The 19,156-nt window shown below is 41.4% G+C and overlaps 1 protein-coding gene across 2 annotated transcripts in view; it reads right to left on the bottom strand.

Moving 5' to 3' along the window:
* Positions 1-18,792, bottom strand: part of KCNU1 (potassium calcium-activated channel subfamily U member 1) — a 163,567-nt gene extending 144,775 nt beyond the window's left edge. For both annotated transcript variants that reach the window (XM_047717060.1, XM_047717061.1), the window contains exons 1-2: positions 18,615-18,792; positions 15,802-15,921 (exon numbers count right to left, since the gene is read on the bottom strand). In XM_047717060.1, coding sequence (XP_047573016.1) covers positions 15,802-15,921; positions 18,615-18,761 — 267 coding nt within the window. In that variant the 5' untranslated portion in view covers positions 18,762-18,792. The remainder of the gene's footprint in view (positions 1-15,801; positions 15,922-18,614) is intronic.
* Between the last annotated feature and the right edge of the window lie 364 nt (positions 18,793-19,156).

Raw genomic sequence — 19,156 nt, 5'->3', positions numbered from 1 at the left:
TTTCAAAAAGAGGTAATGTTAATACACCTGTTTTGTAAAATGAGTTTTAAAAAGTGATGGGAGAGGAGAACTGGTGAGAGAAGTCCTCAGGTAAATCCATTTTAGGAAATCACACCCATGAAACCTGGAGAACTGCTACAGAACAAAGCCGGCCCTTTGAAAATCTGTTAGACTATCCTTACCTCACTTTCCCAGGATATTCCAATTTGGAAGACACAAGATATCAGTTAAACTGAATTCAGATCTAATTTTGCCTTCACTGGCTGCACTAATCACTCACTTTACTAGTCTCCACAAAGAACTGCCACAAGAAATACTTTTTATTATTTCAAAATTTAAATTTTATAGATACAACTTATGGGGGAAAAGAGTTGTCTTAAGTCACCTAAACACCTAAAGAAAATATATCTGAGAATCATGAGGCCACAGTTCCAGGTGGTGGGGCCACGAGCGTCGGGGCCACCAGCGTCAGGGCCGCCGGCAGCTCGGGGCCACTGGCATCGGGGCCACTGGCGGCTCTTACAGCTCTGACAAGAGCTGTTACAGCTCTGACAAGAGCTCTTACGAGAGCTCCAACAGCTCTCCTTCTTCTCTCTCCAACAACTCTCCTTCTGCTCCCGCTGACTCTCCTTCTTCTGCTCCCTCCAACTCTCCTTCTTCTTCCTTCTTCTGCTCCGACAGCTCTTCTTCTGCTCTCAACAGCCTCGCAGACCAACCTTTATGGAGGTGGTTGAGCCCCGCCCACACACAGGTGGCCAATTGAATCTCAATTCACCCTAGTGGATATACTCGAGCCCCACCAATTGGACGTCTCCACCCGGCCTGCCCCTTCCCTACATCCGGGGTCCACAAGCAAGTTCCTCTGGGAGGGCAGGCCCTTACATTCCCCCCCTTTTCTTTGGAGATTAGTCAACATCCTTGACTTTTCAGCTAGTACTATGTTATATTGAGAATGTAAGACTAACATTTATCGCTCCAATTTTCTTAGTACAAAATGACATTAGTGCACAGTCGGCTCATTTTCCCAATTCCGTTCATCTAATTTCCCAGCTATACTTTACATAAACAGGTAACAATAGGAGCAACAATAAACTCACAGTTTTTTTAGTCTTAGTTTTAGTCCATGGTCAGCGGGGTCTGTTGGCTGCAGCTTCCATCTCTGGGGGGCGTCCCTACTCTCGGCTCGTTTGATGTGACCCGCATGAACCCAGGCCCTAATGCCTTCTACTTTTACTGCCATGGGGGTGGTTAGGATAACAGTAAATGGTCCCTTCCAGCGAGGCTCCAAATTCCCCACTTGATAGCGATGTATCCAAACCAAGTCCCCGGGTTGGTAAGGATGTGGTTCCACCACCGTCTCTGTCCCAGTGTGGGCAGTTTGGATCCCTGTGTGGGCTTTTTTTAAGACAGACTGTAATGCCTGCAGTGACTGGAGTACAGACTGATCAGTTATTTCTGCTAGGGCAACCTCCTGTAGCTGAGGACAAAGCGGGGGGTCTCCCAAACATTATTTCAAATGGGTCACCTTGTTTAAATAGGGTGTACATCGTGCCCTGAGGAGGGTGAAAGGAAGGAGATCTAAGACCGTATATGCAGTTCTTTTGGGGCCCAGGAGGGAGAGTAGGGTATAGGGGTTAGGCACCATCGGGTGTATATCTTCAACCCGTTTATTAACTTCCCACAAGTCCTGAACGGGTTGGTACTCCCCAGTCTCGGCCTTTTTGACAGGCAGCAAAGGTGTGTTTCGTGGAGATTTGCAAGGAACTAGGATCCTGTCTCCTCGGAGGGAGTTAATGTGTTTTCTGATCCCTTCCTTTGCTTCCTGGGGAAGGGGGAACTTCCGAACGTGAACAGCCGTAGCTGTCGCCTTTAATCGTACCACCACTGGAAGTTGTTCCTTGGCCAAGCCAGGGGGTTTCCCTTCTGCCCAGACCTGGGGAAACTCATCTTATAGGATTTGGAGAAGGCTCCCCCGCCCTTTGTCTCCTCTGGTTTTGAGACTGGCTCTTAAAGGAGGTATTCATCTACTGCTGCCATAAGCACTTGTACAGTGGGTTGTCTCAAGGTTACAGTCATGTCTCCTTCGGAGAACTGAATGCCAGCTCATAATTTGTGGAGGAGATCTCTTCCCATCAAGTTATATGGGGCATTAGGGAGGACCAAAAATCGATGTTTAACTACTCCTGAGGCCAAATTTAAAGTCCTTTCTGTTGTCTGTTTATGTCTCTCTGTGCCATTTGCTCCTTGTACCTAAACTTCTTCTCCAGATAGTTTTCCCATAGGTTTAAGTAATGATGAAAATTGGGCTCCCGTGTCCACCAAAAAAAAAAATCAACTGATTTCCCCTCCACTTCAATTTTTACCTGAGGTTCGGGGAGGGGCTCTGAACCATGGCCCCTTCAGTCTCTGGTGGCAAGCATTGCTGTCTTCCTTTTGGGGCACTCCCTGGCCCAATGTCCTTTTCCCTTACAATAAGTGCACTGATCTGAATCTAAGTCTTCCCACCTGTCTTCTCTGTGCTTAGGCTTTTCCTTCCATTTACTATCCCCTTCCTGTCTCCTTCCCACTTCATGTAATGCCAAAACCTTAACCAATTTTTTGTCTGTTTTTCATCCTCTTGTGCATCCCTGTTGTTAAACACCTTTTCTGCTATTCCCACTAACTCAGTCAGATTCTTCCCTTCAAATCCTTCAATTTTCTGAAATTTCCTATATCTGAAGCTGACTGACTGGCAAAGCAAGATTCATTGCCCTCTGATTTTCAGGTGCCTCAGGATCGATCGGGCTATATATTTTATAGGCTTCAATTAGCCTTTTAGGAAAGCTCCTGGAGACTCATTATTATTTTTTTTTTACATTTTTTAAAAATTTTTTTTATTAATTTTATTTTTTATAAACATATAATATATTTTTATCCCCAGGGGTACAGGTCTGTGAATCACCAGGTTTACACACTTCACAGCACTCACCATAGCACATACCCTCCCCAGTGTCCATAATCCCACCCCCCTCCCAAGCCCCCTCCCCCCATCAACCCTCAGTTTGTTTTGTGAGATTAAGAGTCACTTATGGTTTGTTCCCTCCCAATACCATCTTATTTCATTTACTCTTCTCCTACCCCCTTAACCCCCCATGTTGCATCTCCTATCCCTCATATCAGGGAGATCATATGATAGTTGTCTTTCTCCGATTGACTTATTTCGCTAAGCATGATACCCTCTAGTTCCATCCACGTCGTTGCAAATGGCAAGATTTCATTTCTTTTGATGGCTGCATAGTATTCCATTGTGTATATATACCACATCTTCTTTATCCATTCGTCTGTTGATGGACATCTAGGTTCTTTCCATAGTTTGGCTATTGTAGACATTGCTGCTATAAACATTCGGGTGCATGTGCCCCTTCGGATCACTACGTTTGTATCTTTAGGGTAAATACCCAGCAGTGCAATTGCTGGGTCATAGGGTAGTTCTATTTTCAACATTTTGAGGAACCTCCATGCTGTTTTCCAGAGTGGTTGCACCAGCTTGCATTCCCACCAACAGTGTAGGAGGGTTGCCCTTTCTCCGCATCTTCGCCAGCATCTGTCATTTCCTGACTTGTTAATTTTAGCTATTCTGACTGGTGTGAGGTGATATCTCATGGTGGTTTTGATTTGTATTTCCCTGATGCCGAGTGATGTGGAGCACTTTTTCATGTGTCTGTTGGCCATCTGGATGTCTTTGCAGAAATGTCTGTCCGTGTCCTCTGCCCATTTCTTGATTGGATTATTTGTTCTTTGGGTGTTGAGTTTGCTAAGTTCTTTATAGATTTTGGACACTAGCCCTTTATCTGATATGTCATTTGCAAATATCTTCTCCCATTCTGTCAGTTGTCTTTTGGTTTTGTTAACTGTTTCCTTTGCTGTGCAAAAGCTTTTGATCTTGATAAAATCCCAATAGTTCATTTTTGCCCTTGCTTCCCTTGCTTTTGGCGATGTTCCTAGGAAGATGTTGCTGCGGCTGAGGTCGAAGAGGTTGCTGCCTGTGTTCTCCTCAAGGATTTTGATGGATTCCTTTCTCACATTGAGATCCTTCATCCATTTTGAGTCTATTTTCGTGTGTGGTGTAAGGAAATTATCCAATTTCATTTTTCTGCATGTGGCTGGCTGTCCAATTTTCCCAACACCATTTATTGAAGAGGCTGTCTTTTTTCCATTGGACATTCTTTCCTGCTTTGTCGAAGATTAGCTGACCATAGAGTTGAGGGTCTATTTCTGGGCTCTCTATTCTGTTCCATTGATCTATGTGTCTGTTTTTGTGCCAGTACCATGCTGTCTTGATGATGACAGCTTTGTAATAGAGCTTGAAGTCCGGAATTGTGATGCCACCAACTTTGGCTTTCTTTTTCAATATTCCTTTGGCTATTCGAGGTCTTTTCTGGTTCCATATAAATTTTAGGATTATTTGTTCCATTTCTTTGAAAAAAATGGATGGTACTTTGATAGGAATTGCATTAAATGTGTAGATTGCTTTAGGTAGCATAGACATTTTCACAATATTTATTCTTCCAATCCAGGAGCATGGAACATTTTTCCATTTCTTTGTGTCTTCCTCAATTTCTTTCATGAGTACTTTACAGTTTTCTGAGTATAGATTCTTAGTCTCTTTGGTTAGGTTTATTCCTAGGTATCTTATAGTTTTGGGTGCAATTGTAAATAGGATGGACTCCTTAATTTCTCTTTCTTCTGTCTTGTTGTTGGTGTAGAGAAATGCAACTGATTTCTGTGCATCGATTTTATACCCTGACACTTTACTGAATTCCTGTACAAGTTACAGCAGTTTTGGAGTGGAGTCTTTTGGGTTTTCCACATATAGTATCATATCATCTGCAAAGAGTGATAGTTTGACTTCTTCTTTGCCGATTTGGATGCCTTTAATTTCCTTTTGTTGTCTGATTGCTGAGGCTAGGACTTCTAGTACTATGTTGAATAGCAGTGGTGATAACGGACATCCCTGTCATGTTCCTGACCTTAGCGGAAAAGTTTCAGTTTTTCTCCATTGAGAATGATGTTTGCGGTGGGTTTTTCATAGATGGCTTTGATAATATTGAGGTATGTGCCCTCTATGCCTACACTTTTAAGAGTTTTGATCAGGGATGCTATACTTTGTCAAATGTTTTTTCAGCATCTATGGAGAGTATCATATGGTTCTTGTTCTTTCTTTTATTAATGTGTTGTATCACATTGATTGATTTGCGGATGTTGAACCAGCCTTGCAGCCCTGGAATAAATCCCACTTGGTCGTGGTGAATAATCCTTTTAATGTACTGTTGAATCCTATTGGCTAGTATTTGGCGAGAATTTTTGCATCTGTGTTCATCAAGGATATTGGTCTGTAGTTCTCTTTTTTGATGGGATCCTTGTCTGGTTTTGGGATCAAGGTGATGCTGGCCTCATAAAATGAGTTTGGAAGTTTTCCTTCCATTTCTATTTTTTGGAACATTTTCAGGAGAATAGGAATTAGTTCTTCTTTAAATGTTTGGTAGAATTCCCCCGCGAAGCCATCTGGCCCTGGGCTTTTGTTTGTTTGGAGATTTTTGATGACTGTTTCAATCTCCTTACTGCTTATGGATCTGTTGAGGCTTTCTATTTCTTCCTGGTTCAGTAGTGGTAGTTTATATGTCTCTAAAATGCATCCATTTCTTCCAGATTGTCAAATTTGTTGGCGTAGAGTTGCTCATAGTATGTTCTTATAATTGTCTGTATTTCTTTGGTGTTCGTTGTGATCTCTCCTCTTTCATTCATGATTTTATTTATTTGGGTCCTCTCTCTTTTCTTTTTGAGAAGTCTGGCCAGGGGTTTATCAATCTTATTAATTCTTTCAAAGAACCAGCTCCTAGTTTCGTTGATTTGTTCTATTGTTTTTTTGGTTTCTATTTCATTGATTTCTGCTCTGATCTTTATGATTTCTCTTCTCCTGCTGGGTTTAGGGTTTCTTTCTTGTTCTTTCTCCAGCTCCTTTAGGTGTAGGGTTATGTTGTGTACCTGAGACCTTTCTTGTTTCTTGAGAAAGGCTTATACCGCTATATATTTTCCTCTCAGGACTGCCTTTGTTGTGTCCCACAAATTCTGAACCATTGTGTTTTCATTATCATTTGTTTCCATAAATTTTTTCAATTCCTCTTTAATTTCCTGGTTGACCCATTCATTCTTTAGAAGGATGCTGTTTAGTCTCCATGTATTTGGGTTCTTTCCAAATTTCCTCTTGTGATTGGGTTCTAGCTTCAGAGCATTGTGGTCTGAAAATATGCAGGAATGATCCCAATCTTTTGATACCGGTTGAGACCTGATTTAGGACCAAGAATGTGATCTATTCTGGAGAATGTTCCATGTGCACTAGAGAAGAATGTGTATTCTGTTGCTTTGGGATGAAAAGTTCTGAATATATCTGTGATGTCCATCTGGTCCAGTGTGTCATTTAAGGCCTTGATTTCCTTGTTGATCTTTTGCTTGGATGATCTGTCCATTTCAGTGAGGGGAGTGTTAAAGTCCCCTACTATTATTGTATTATTGTCGATATGTTTCTTTGATTTTGTTATTAATTGGTTTATATATTGGCTGCTCCCACGTTAGGGGCATAGATATTTAAAATTGTTAGATCTTCTTGTTGGACAGTTCCTTTGAGTATGATAGAGTGTCCTTCCTCATCTCTTATTATAGTCTTTGGCTTAAAATCTAATTGATCTGATATAAGGATTGCCACTCCTGCTTTCTTCTGATGTCCATTAGCATGGTAAATTGTTTTCCACCCCCTCACTTTAAATCTGGAGGTGTCTTCAGGTCTAAGATGAGTTTCTTGTAGGCAACATATAGATGGGTTTTTTTTTTTTTTTCCATTCTGATACCCTGTGTCTTTTGATTGGGGCATTTAGCCCATTAACAGTCAGGGTAAGTATTGAGAGATATGAATTTAGTGCCATTGTATTGCCTGTAAGGTGACTGTTATTGTATATTGTCTCTGTTTCTTTCTGATCTACTACTTTTAGGGTCTCTCTTTGCTTAGAGGACCCCTTTCAATATTTCCTGTAGAGCTGGTTTGGTATTTGCAAATTCTTTCAGTTTTTGTTTGCTTTTAATCTCTTCTTCTATTTTCAATGATAGCCTAGCTGAATATAGTATTCTTGGCTGCATGTTTTTCTCGTTTAGTACTCTGAATATATCATGCCAGCTCTTTCTGGCCTGCCAGGTCTCTGTGGATAAGTCTGCTGCCAATCTAATATTTTTACCATTGTATGTTACAGACTTCTTTTCCCAGGCTGCTTTCAGGATCTTCTCTTTGTCACTAAGACTTGTCAATTTTACTATTAGGTGACGGGGTGTGGACCTATTCTTATTGATCTTGAGGGGGGTTCTCTGAACCTCCTGGATTTTGATGCTTGTTCCCTTTGCCATATTGCGGAAATTCTCTCCAATAATTCTCTCCAATATACCTTCTGCTCCCCTCTCTGTTTCCTCTTCTTCTGGAATCCCAATTATTCTAATGTTGTTTCGTCTTATGGTGTCACTTATCTCTCGAATTCTCCCCTCGTGTTCCAGTAGCTGTTTGTCCCTCTTTTGTTCAGCTTCTTTATTCTCTGTCATTTGGTCTTCTATATCGCTAATTCTTTCTTCTGCCTCATTTATCCTAGCCGTCAGAGCCTCCATTTTTGTTTGCACCTCATTAATAGCTTTTTTGATTTCAACTTGGTTAGATTTTAGTTCTTTTATTTCTCCAGAAAGGGCTTTTATATCTCCCGAGAGGGTTTCTCTAATATCTTCCATGCCTTTTTCAAGCCCGGCTAGAACCTTGAGAATCGTCATTCTGAACTCTGGATCTGACATATCACCAATGTCTGTATTGATTAGGTCCCTAGCCTTTGGTACTGCCTCTTGTTCTTTTTTTTTGTGGTGAAATTTTCCGCCTTGTCATTTTGTCCAGATAAGAGTATATGAAGGAGCAAGTAAAATACTAAAAGGGTGGCAACAACCCAAGGAAAATATGCTTTAGCCAAATCAGAAGAGTCCCAAGTCGTGGGGAGGGAGAAAGGGGATAAAAAGTGGTTCAGAAAGAAAGAAAAAAAATTAAAAAAAGAAAACCAATAAAGAAAAAGTATAAAAAGGAAAAAAATATATATATATTAGATAAAGTAGTTTAAAAATGTTAAAAAAGAAAAGGGTAAAAGTTAAAAAAATTTAGCAGAAGAAGAAAAAAAAATTGAAAAAGAAAAGAAAAAAAATTAATTTAACTGCAAGGCTAAAGAATCATGGGGAGAAAGCCATGAGTTCCGTGCTTTGCTTTCTCGTCCTCTGGAATTCCGCCGTTCTCCTTGGTATTGAAACTACACTCCTTGGTAGATGAACTTGGTCCTGGATGGGTTTCTTGCTGATCTTCTGGGGGAGGGGCCTGTTGTAGTGATTCTCAAGCGTCTTTGCCCCAGGCGGAATTGCACTGCCCTTACCCGGGGCCGGGCTGAGTAATCCGCTCGGGTTTGCTTTCGGGAGCTTTTGTTCCCTGAGCGCTTTCCGTAGAGTTCTGGAGGGCGGGAATGAAAATGGCGGCCTCCTGGTCTCAGCCCGGAGGAGCCGAGAGCCCGGGGCCCCACTCCTCAGTGCGCCTCCAGAGAACAGCGCCCAATGACTCCCGCCACCCTGGCCTCTGGCCGCGCTCTGAGCTTACCGAGCCTGCGACCGGTTCAAGGTAACCCCGAGCTGAGAGTCACTCCTCGGCTCTGTCTCTGTAGCCGGCTTCCCCGTTCTAATACCTGTGAGCTCTGCGACAGTCAGACACCCCCCGATCCTTCTGTTACCCTGCGGGACCCGAGGCCACACTGACCCCGCATGGGCTTCACCCCGGTTAAGCCTCTGGAGCAATGTCCCTCAGCGGAACAGACTTTTAAAAGTCCCGATTTTGTGCTCCATTGCTCCGCCACTTGCCGCGAGCCAGCCCCTCCCCCCGCGGTCCATCTTCCCGTCGCTTTGGATTCACTTCTCCGCCAGTCCTACCTTGCAGAAAGTGGTTGATTTTCTGTTTCTAGAGTTGCTGTTCTTCTTCTCTTCGATCTCCCATTGGATTTGTACGTGTTTGTAATCTTTAGATAAGCTATCTAGCTGATCTCCCGCTACCTGAAGTAGTCTCAGCCTGCTACTTCTCTGCCATCTTGACTCCTTACCTTGGAGACTCATTCTTACCTCGAGTCACCATACTAATTCTGGTTTAGTCCAAGAGCAACTTTTACTCCTGGAAATTCAGTTCCAGGATTTCAACATATCAAAGACCTGTATTTGTTCTGAAAGTCTCCCATATGAATTTCCTTTAAGGTGGAATTTATCTTACGAGAGAATTAAAACAATTACAAATGACAAAGAATTCAGAATAGATATGGTTAAATATCAAACAATGACCCTTATCAAAACTTTAAAACTTTAGGAAATGTATAGAACCTCTGGAGTAGTTACAGCATTTACCCAAATGTAACCCAAGGTTTATCATTGATTTAGCAGTACTTCCTGAGTAACTTTGCATATCAGGGAAAAGCCTTATGAGTCAAAGAGATCTCATTTACAATTTTGGGTGGACAAAGAAAACCATTTACATTTTCTTAGAAACATCTCAATCTCTAGTGAAGATTAAATATTAACCGATTGTGAACTATTGCACCAGCAGTTATGCACAAAACATATTTACCAACAGATGTCAAAAGCACAAACATAGTTCCAGCAACCAGCGCCCTAGCACTTCATCCCATTTGTCATCCAAGCAATACTTCAAAGCTTCAGTTTACCAAAGACTTCAAAAGCTACTTTAACAATTACCCATTAAACCCTGAGACAGACAGTTAACCATCAGCCCAACCATCCCTTTGCCAACAGACCATATGTTCCACCGGGGCCCATTCCACTTCAGATGCCATGCTTTCCCTGCCAGCAAGGGGGAGAGGCTAGGTAGTCCACGTCGGGCCAGAGAAGGCAAGGAATTCCCTGAAACAAAAGAAGTTTCAGCAGCTGCTTGGGAATATTCCTTAAAGTCTCTGTCTCGAGGTCGGTTCATCCCTCAGTGCCAGTTCTGCTTACCAAAAGTGGCCCACTAGGCACTCATATTCCACGCCCGGCTCCAATGAGCATCAGCATTGGACACCTGAACCCGGCATTAGACTAACCCCAGTTGGCTCGTTATAGCCCTTAACACACGAAATGAGTGAGGGAGAAGCCCCACATCTATTATGAGGAATGGGGAGACGAAAGCCAGCATCCCCTTACTCTCTGCTTGCCCCATTCCTTCAATCATAACAAACAACACAATAGACAACAAAAAGACAACCGCAGACTCAGCTATCCTGCCACCGGTGGGGATTTTCTTTATCCCCCAACCACCTAGGGGGACTCGAACTCCCCAGCAGGCCCCTGACTGCCCAGGGGGACTCGAACCCCTCAACTGTCTAGGGGAGGCGGGGGACTTGTACCCCCCAACCATCTAGGGGGACTTGAACCCCCCAACTGCCCAGGGGGACTCGAACCCCCTGTCATCTGTCAACAGAGGGATGGGGCATCCCCGCATCCACTCCAGCCCTGGGGAGCATGGCTGTGTCCAGCTTCTCCCTGGTGGGCTATACCCTGGAGCTCCAACCAGACAGATAGGATCCCAATACCCAAGATCCCAATACCCAAGATCCCAATACCTCTGGAGGCTTTTCCTAAAAATTCCGATGCTGGCTCAGTTTTTGTCGTTTGATCCCAGGCGAGCCCCCAATGTTAGGGTCCGTGATCAAAGGAATGAGACTGATATAAAGTGAAAATCAAACAAAGCTTTATTTCACGCCAAGCATCAAAAATCAAACTGACCATGGTCAGGGCTGTCTCTTACGAAAAGACACGACGATGATCCCTACAAGGTCACTCCCAAGAAGGCTGCTCCAGAAGAGGCTGCTCCGCAGATGAGGCCGCTCCCTGGTCGGAGCCACTCCCAAGAAGAGGCCACTCCCAAGAAGGCCGCTGCTGATGAGGTCGCTCCCCGGACAGGGACGGTCCCAAGAAGGGGCCACTCTGGAGGAACCCGCTCCCAGGACAAGGCTGCTCCCAATGACGAAGAGGCAATGATGACAGTGACGATGACAAGGAGGACAACACCGATGACACAGACTCTGCTCCCCATGACGCCACTCTGACAAGGCTGCTCCCTAGAGGAGGCCACCACTCCGGATGAGGCCGCTTACCGACGAGGCCGCACCCCAGACTAGGCCACTCTGGATGAGGCTGCTCCAGACGAGGCTGCTTGCCGATGAGGCCGCTCAACAACGAGGCTACTCCCCAGAATGATGTGCCTCCGGTGAGGCCCCTACCCCTGAGCCGCAATTCTGGGCGGCGAGGCCACTCAGGGTGGGGCCAAGGCTCTGGGCAGCGAGGCCTCTCGTGGCGGGGCTGTGGCATGGGGCGGCAAGGCCACTCACGGCAGGGCTGCTCCTCTGTGGTGGCGAGGCTGTAGGCCGTTCCCCGCGGTGCCACTACTGAGGGCCGCGGTTCCAGGTGGCGGGGCTGCCAGCCGCTCGGGACTGCTGGCGGCTCTTATAGCTCTGACAAGAGCTGTTACAGCTCTGACAAGAGCTGGAAGCTCTTACAGCTCTTAAAAGAGCTCTTACGAGAGCTCCAACAGCTCTCCTTCTTCTCTCACTGACGACTCTCCTTCTGCTCCCGCCAACTCTCCTTCTTCTGCTCCCGCTGACTCTCCTTCTTCTTCCTTCTTCTTCCTTTTTCTTCCTTCTTCTGCTCTGACAGCTCTTCTACTTCTGCTCTTGACAGCCTCGCAGACCAACCTTTATGGGGGTGGTTGAGCCCCGCCCACACACAGGTGGCCAGTTGAATCCCAATTCACCCTAGTGGATATACGCGTGCCCCACTGATTGGACGTCTCCACCCGGCCTGCCCCACCCCTACATCCGGGGTCCACAAGCAAGTTCCTCTGGGAGGGGCAGGCCCTTACAAATTGTTTTAAATAATCGGCTATTTTTTTACTCATTAATTTCTGACTCTTTATATTCTGTATAGATTTAATGTGTTTTAATTTTTTGAGATTGATAATTCATGTAATTGTTTTCATTTATCAAAATACGTTTTTATTGTTAAGCATTTACCTCAGAACCACTTCCATCTTGTACTCTAGGAGCAAGGGGTATGTGGTGTTTTCATTATCATTGTTTTCTAAAGATATTTCAAGCGTTTTGATTTTTCTGAGTGAAGGGTCTTTTGAGAGAGGGAAATAGTACGATTTGTAGCTGTAAGGTCTTCGTTTTTCTTTTCTTTTTTTTTCCACCCCTTGGGTTTATTGTTTTCTTATTATCGTGTCGTAGTCAGTTAATATCTATCTATCCTTTGTAAGTTTCATAATTGAGACTGTTTTTTTTGTGGCCCAATATATGCTAAATTTTTACAAACAGTCCATAGACACTTGTAAGTTTAATTTCTGTTATCAGTATATGGAGTTTTATCATTTCAGTCAGCTTTCTCTTAATAATTAAGTTACTTTGATCTTCCTTATGCTTATTATTGTTAAAAACAGGTCCAAAATGGAGTTGCTTATGTTAAGCCCCATGAAAGACTTAATACCTAACCTAGTTGTTGTTTTAGCCTTTCTTGGGAATGCAGTTTTGAACCAATCAATCTGGAATTTCCTGACCAGCGCTAGTGAGGCAATCTGCACAATAAGACCATCTGCTCTATCCCCTTAGGGAAGATGATCTTGCCTGAAAACATTTTTCTTTTGTTTTGTTAATAGCTTCCTTGTTCCATTCTTCCTATAAAACCTTCCCATTTTTTACAACTCCTCAGAGTGTGTCTCTGCTTGTTAGACCCATCTAATGCTACCTGATTCATGAATTGCTTGATAAAGCCAATTACATCTTTAAGTTTACTTGGCCAAATTTTGTTTTTTAACATTTTTCTATTTATTATGTCCTTATATGATAGGTGAACTAAAATCTCCTACAACTAATGTGTTTTTAAGATTTCTGTTTATACCTTACAATTTTTATTTATTATCTTGAAGTTATATTTTTGGTGTAGGTATTTTTTGGTGATTCTTGGTATTTGGTATTTTTGGTGATATTCATGTTGTTATATTTTGGTTGAGGTTTGTTACATTTACCATTACAAATGTTGTGTCTTGAATTGTGTCCCTTCCAAAAAGATGTGTTGAAATCCTAACCCTCAGTACTACAAAAAGTGACCTTGTTTGGAAATAGGGTCTTTGCAGTTATATTCAAGTTAAGATAAGGTCATGAGTATGGGCTCTAATTCAGTATGACTATTATCCTTGGGAAAGGAAAATTTGGATGTATACACAAGCAGAGGAGACATTATGTGAATGCCATGTGAAAATGAAGGCAAAGATCTGGAATCATGTGTGAGCAAACACACACCAAAGATTGCTAACCAACCAGCAGAAACTAGGAAAGAGGCATGGAACCACTTGGCTCTCACAACCCTCATAGGGAACCAAGCCTTGACTTTAGACTTTTAGCCACCAGAACCACAAGACAAAAAATTTCTGTTGTTTTCTGTTGGTGTATGGTACTTTGTTCCAGTGACCCTAGGAAACTAATACAGGTTATTTGGCTTCATTTATTGTTTTCCTTTTGTCCAGAATTCAAACTTACCTGATATTAAAATGTGCTCCCAATTTCTGTTGTCACTTGCCTGGTATACTTTTGACAGTTCCTTTATTTTCAGACTTTAGTGCCTCTTGAATTTTTAAAACATAATTAGACCATGTCAGCCCCATGCTCAAAAATTCCTCAATGACTTCCCTTTGCATTAGAGTAAAATTATTCCATTGTATGAAGTGCAAAGCATCGTGTGATTCTTCCGTCTCTTCTCAGACCTCGTTCTGCCCTCCCTCTGGAACCTCTAGCACAGAAGTCTCACTGTGGTACTCGGAGTAAGCTGAGCTCTTTACCTCTACAAGTCTGTTATCTCTGTCAGCAACCTTGTTTCCTCTACTCTTTAGTGGCTTTATACTTCTGGCTCTTCATGTCTTAGCCCAAATCTTAGCTTTTTAGAGATTTCTTCTCTGATCACTCTATCTCATATGATCTAACTCCTTTTCCACCAAAACTCTCGAACATGTCACTCATAAGTCCCTGATAGAATAGATAACCATATGAATTTGTCTTACTTATTTATATTCGTATTTGTCACCTCTACCCTCACTAGAATCTAAGTCCCTAAGACTTAAGACTCTTGCCTGCATTTCACCATGTGTAGAATATTGGCCTTGCATGTAGTTGGCAAACAGTAAATATCTGTTGAAAGAGGTAAGGGAATTACAAAGAAAGAAAGAAAGAACAGATGGATGGAAAGGAAATCTACAAGCCTTTTTTTCCTCTTCTCGGCCTTTCATAAAATACTTGCATGGGACCCCTATTGAGAAGTACCTTTCAATGTTATGGTGTTTACTCTGTGCCTCCTGCTGTTTCAACTACTTAATCATCAGCTGTAACAGATTGGGAAAAACAACAACAACAACAACAGTTCTTCCATTACTAAAGACGTAATTTTTATTGTTGTGTAATCAATGGTCATTCCTTCTTCACCCACTCCCCATATGCAGTGCTCATATGGTGGATGGTATAAGTTCTCTTCTCCCTCAACCTAGAGACCTTAAATATGTTATTCCCAATATTATCCTCATACAGTCACACATGATTTGAGCATTCGAAGAGATCCTAGCCAAGGAACCCCTGATCTAATTAAAAAGAATCACTAAATTCTTCTTTAACAAGTCATACTGACAGGCATTTCAGAAAAGGGACCAAAATCAGAAGAAAGTAAAAAGGACAGGTACATTCCCAGATGATTCAACCTTCCCTGTAGATTTTATCAAGAATTGTATATATTTCCAAATACGTTTTAAAAAGTAATTTTATCTTAATTAAACAACATTAACCAGAAAAGAGCAACGTTTTCACCAATTACAAAAAAGCAAAGGATAATCTCTAGCTTCCATCATATCACCATCTGATGGCAGCATACCCTCAAAATTTAGATTCTATTTTTTAATGTTTCAGATCAATTTATTCCTTTATAGGGCACCTGCTATTTCCAGACAATGTGATATAAATATTTCCCTGACCTGGTCTGTTCTCTTAAGGAGCACACAGTACACTGGAAGAGACAGGAATATACACAGATAATTTTAATAACTGTGCAATGAATAGTATAGAAGCTTAGAGATGGACCCTTAGCCTAATATGAAGATAAGGTAAGATTTTTCCCTATGAGATTATGCCTGAATTGAGTTTTAGCATTTGCAAGTTACCTAGATTAAAATAGGTAGTAAAATGATGAATATCATCATAGAGAGGCAAAAGAAACTAGTTTGTAAATGACGAAGAGACTAATGGAATAAAAGGAGGGGGAAATAGTTGTATATTTTCAGGCCTGATGATCCACTAAACATCACATTTTTGGGGCACATCTACTATATGCCAGACATCCATTTATGTACAGGAAAACAAAATGAACAAAATCTTTGTCCTAATAAAGCTTTTCTTCTAGCACATGCACTAATTATCAATTGAAACTATAATGCCAAGTAATTATATTCAAATTAAAAACAAGCAAGATAATGGATAGGGAAGAAACAGGGAGACAGCAGTGGGATGGCAGTGATATTTTAGATAAGGCCACCAGGGAACACCAGATGTTTACCTAGGTGATAAAATTATATACACCAACTATAATCACACTCATGGCTAAAGTACATTAGCGAGCTAACAACGAAAATGCACTTACCAACACTTGCCCCACAAAGGTCTGTGCTGAGAGCAGCATTTCTATATGATTGCGAAATATTCCTTGGAAGTGGAGACTTTCCAAATGTCTATTACCGATGCTCTTTGTCAAGAGTAATTCCTATCAGCAAGAGAGAAGAAGTAAGAGTGAGCTGCATCCCAGAGAAAAGATCCCAAAGTGTGTTGGTGGAACCTCCTGCTGTGTTATCAGCCAGACATCGCTACACCTTGTCCAACCGAGAGAACCCCGGAGTTGCTTATTCAGCATATCATGAAATGAATTTCACTGGGTTTGCATTTTACTAGCCTTTTGCACAGCTTTTTAATTAGAATTCTGCAGTCTTCTCCATGCCTTCTTCACATGCTCTCAGTCCTAGACCCTTCAAACTGACATTATGGTAGTGATCAGGGTTGGGAGTAGCATGCTTCTTCCTGCTCTGGGAATATCTCTTATCCTTTTCTATCAAGATAAATGGACAAAGGAAAAAGATCGCAAATTGATTTTTAGTGATTACTTAAGTATCTGCTCCTTTTTTTTTTGAGGAAGAAGTTGTTTCAGCAATTTTATGTTACTTTTAGTTCCTTATCTGGTGAAACATCCTGCTGATGTAATCCCTCCTCATATTTATAAAATGCCTTCACTTATATTTAAAATTTATAGTAATCTTATGAAGTAAACAAAAGTGTGATTAAACCCATGATGTGCTGATAAGGAAACAGGGACATAGAGAAATTACATGACTGGCCCATGAGCAGGGCATGAGGTACTCCTGGAGTCTGAACTATCCCCATATCTGTTGATAAGCTACCACCAAGAAAGACACAGGTAAGCTAGGATTGACCATACCATGCTGCCTGAGACCCTCCGACTTTTAGAAAAACTCATTATATACAGAGCCAGGGTTTTAAAATGACTTAATTTTTCTACTCACAATTTCTGAATGGTAGAAGAGAAGTCTCATTAAATAACTATCTGATAGAATTCATATCTTGATCAATAATTTGTCCTCTAACAGTTATGACTCATCATGTGCATTCCTAAGATGTTGTCTGAGACTTGATTTTAAAAAGTTCAATATAACATTAATATGGAATGCTCCTTTGAATTTCATTATGAAATTAGAGGACCCTTCTGTGGGAAAACCACTTGACCCTAAGATATAATAAAATCATACTTATGAATATAGTAAACAGCTTAAAAATTCACATTTAAGGAGAAAACTACTCCAAATAATTTTTAAAATGACTCTGATAGTTGTGACATTTTTGCATTAGGCCACTTTCCCAAAGGCTTAGAGAAAAAATACAGCACTGTCAATTTAATTGAATATAACAAGTTACTGAGAAGTCACTCAGCTTATATCAAATTCTCTCCTCAAGGTCCAAAACCAGAAAAGTAGAGTATTCTGGTGGCTTGGACCCTACTTCTTAACATTGTAATAGTTGCCTTCTATTAGAAATTAAAAGACATCTCTGGACAGAAGGTTAGACATGAATTACATCCAAAAGAAAGGAAAAATACAACAAATGTTTAGAGACAAATGGGTTCTCACATTTTTGTAACCACACACAAATAAATACAATGGGGATAAAAGGCACATTTTCTGGAGCAAAAGTCTAAGGAGATTAAAAAATTCTAGCAATTCAGTTGTTCATTGGGAAAAAGAGAAAAAAGGTAGAAGGCCATTACTCATTTGTGTACTCTATCAGTCTTGTTAAGGAGTAAGTGCACCTCAGAATCCTTTCCACAGTTTTTATGCCATTGCTTAAAGTCTTAACAAATAATTAAGAATAGAGGGAACTTATTTAGCAACAAAATTTATGAACTGTAGTACTGGGTACATATTGAATGTAGAAACCTGAATTCCATTTTATGATATTGCCAATAACCTTAAAAGTTACCAAGTTATTAAAATTCTGTTATTTTATGTCGAAGTTTACTATTAAGAGAAATGTTTTAAGCAACTTTTCAATATTGATTACAATGCACAAGTGAAATGTGTTCTCTTATGAAAATTACTATATTAGGAAAACAGAGTCTGAGAAATATAAATTGGAAACAAATCACACAGGGCATGATAAAGCTCTTTGCCTTCGGCCACTGGTATTAGAACAGCCATATACAACATTTGAGAGTTTTATTTCAAGCTCTTAAGGAAAATCTTATCTGAATAAGATACCATTATTCTCATCATCATCATTTGATGAGCAGTTACTCAACAGTACCCACTCTTGCAAAGCTTGTTTGGTTGTGAAAAGTGTCTCTGAATTTGTGGCTGGATGGCATGTGCATGTATGCATGGGTTTCTGTTGAATGTATGTACAACTAGGTATGTTAACATGGTATATAAAAGACAGTGTACATGTGTTAAGTACATTTGCATCCTGCATGCGTGATTTATGAAAGTAAGGTTGACCTGATGGTGGTTTTTGCCTGCCTCATAGTACCAAGAACTACTATCATTTTAAAATTCAAAATAGAGGCATAGATACAATGTTTGTGGACATTTTTTCTTTTTTCAGAATAGTGACCCTCTGTTTCCAGAGGTATCATTCATCATCAGCCACACCAGACACTGCTTCTCTGAGTGGTGGGAGAGGAGGCCCAGCTCTGTACCTGTGGCCTTTGGAATGGCATCCTGGGGTCCTGTTTCCCACCCCTGGGGGAGGATCCACCCCTTTCTAAGGCACTAGATTAGAGCTGGTTCTGTTAGCTCATGAAAACTGAGTGGAGTTTAAATTGTTTTCTAAACCCAATCACTTGTCAAACCTGTCTCAGTCTTCACAAGTGGGATCCAAAATAAGGAAACTGACCAAGAGAATTCCTGTTCCCTTGATGTTTTGCCATTTTTTAATGGTTCTCCAGATTAGTCTGAAAATGAGTAAGATGAGGAGTCCAAGGAAGAAGGTCACAAAAGATGAAAGAATAAACGCTACTTGGATCTCACTTGGGCAGGGCATTTTCCCAGATCTTCCCCACTATCACTCTATGGCTTTGTTCAAAAGATCAGCAGACGGAACTGCTGGGCTTCTGTGATGTCATGATCACATGGTAATGATTCCAGAAATTAGCGTTTAGTGTATTACTGAGTCCTAATGCCAGGTGTAATAGCAATGAATGATTCCAGGAACAAGGGTCAGCTAACCACTGCAGTGCTGACTCACAGGTTGCAAAGGAATGAGCAGGAGAAAGCTAGGGTCCACAACATGGGTCTTCAGAAGATAAGAGTTCTAGATCTGATTCTGTTACTGACTTCCTCTCTGACTTAGAGGAAATTGCAGCCTTCATGGCTGTGGTCAATGGGCTATTTATTCGGTTTGTAGCAAACACCTTCAGAACAATTTTTATTTTATTT

This window comes from Lutra lutra, chromosome 2 (genome assembly GCF_902655055.1).
Source record: "Lutra lutra chromosome 2, mLutLut1.2, whole genome shotgun sequence".
NCBI classification, from domain to species: Eukaryota; Metazoa; Chordata; class Mammalia; order Carnivora; family Mustelidae; genus Lutra; species Lutra lutra.
This window is presented reverse-complemented; position numbering and strand designations above follow the sequence as displayed.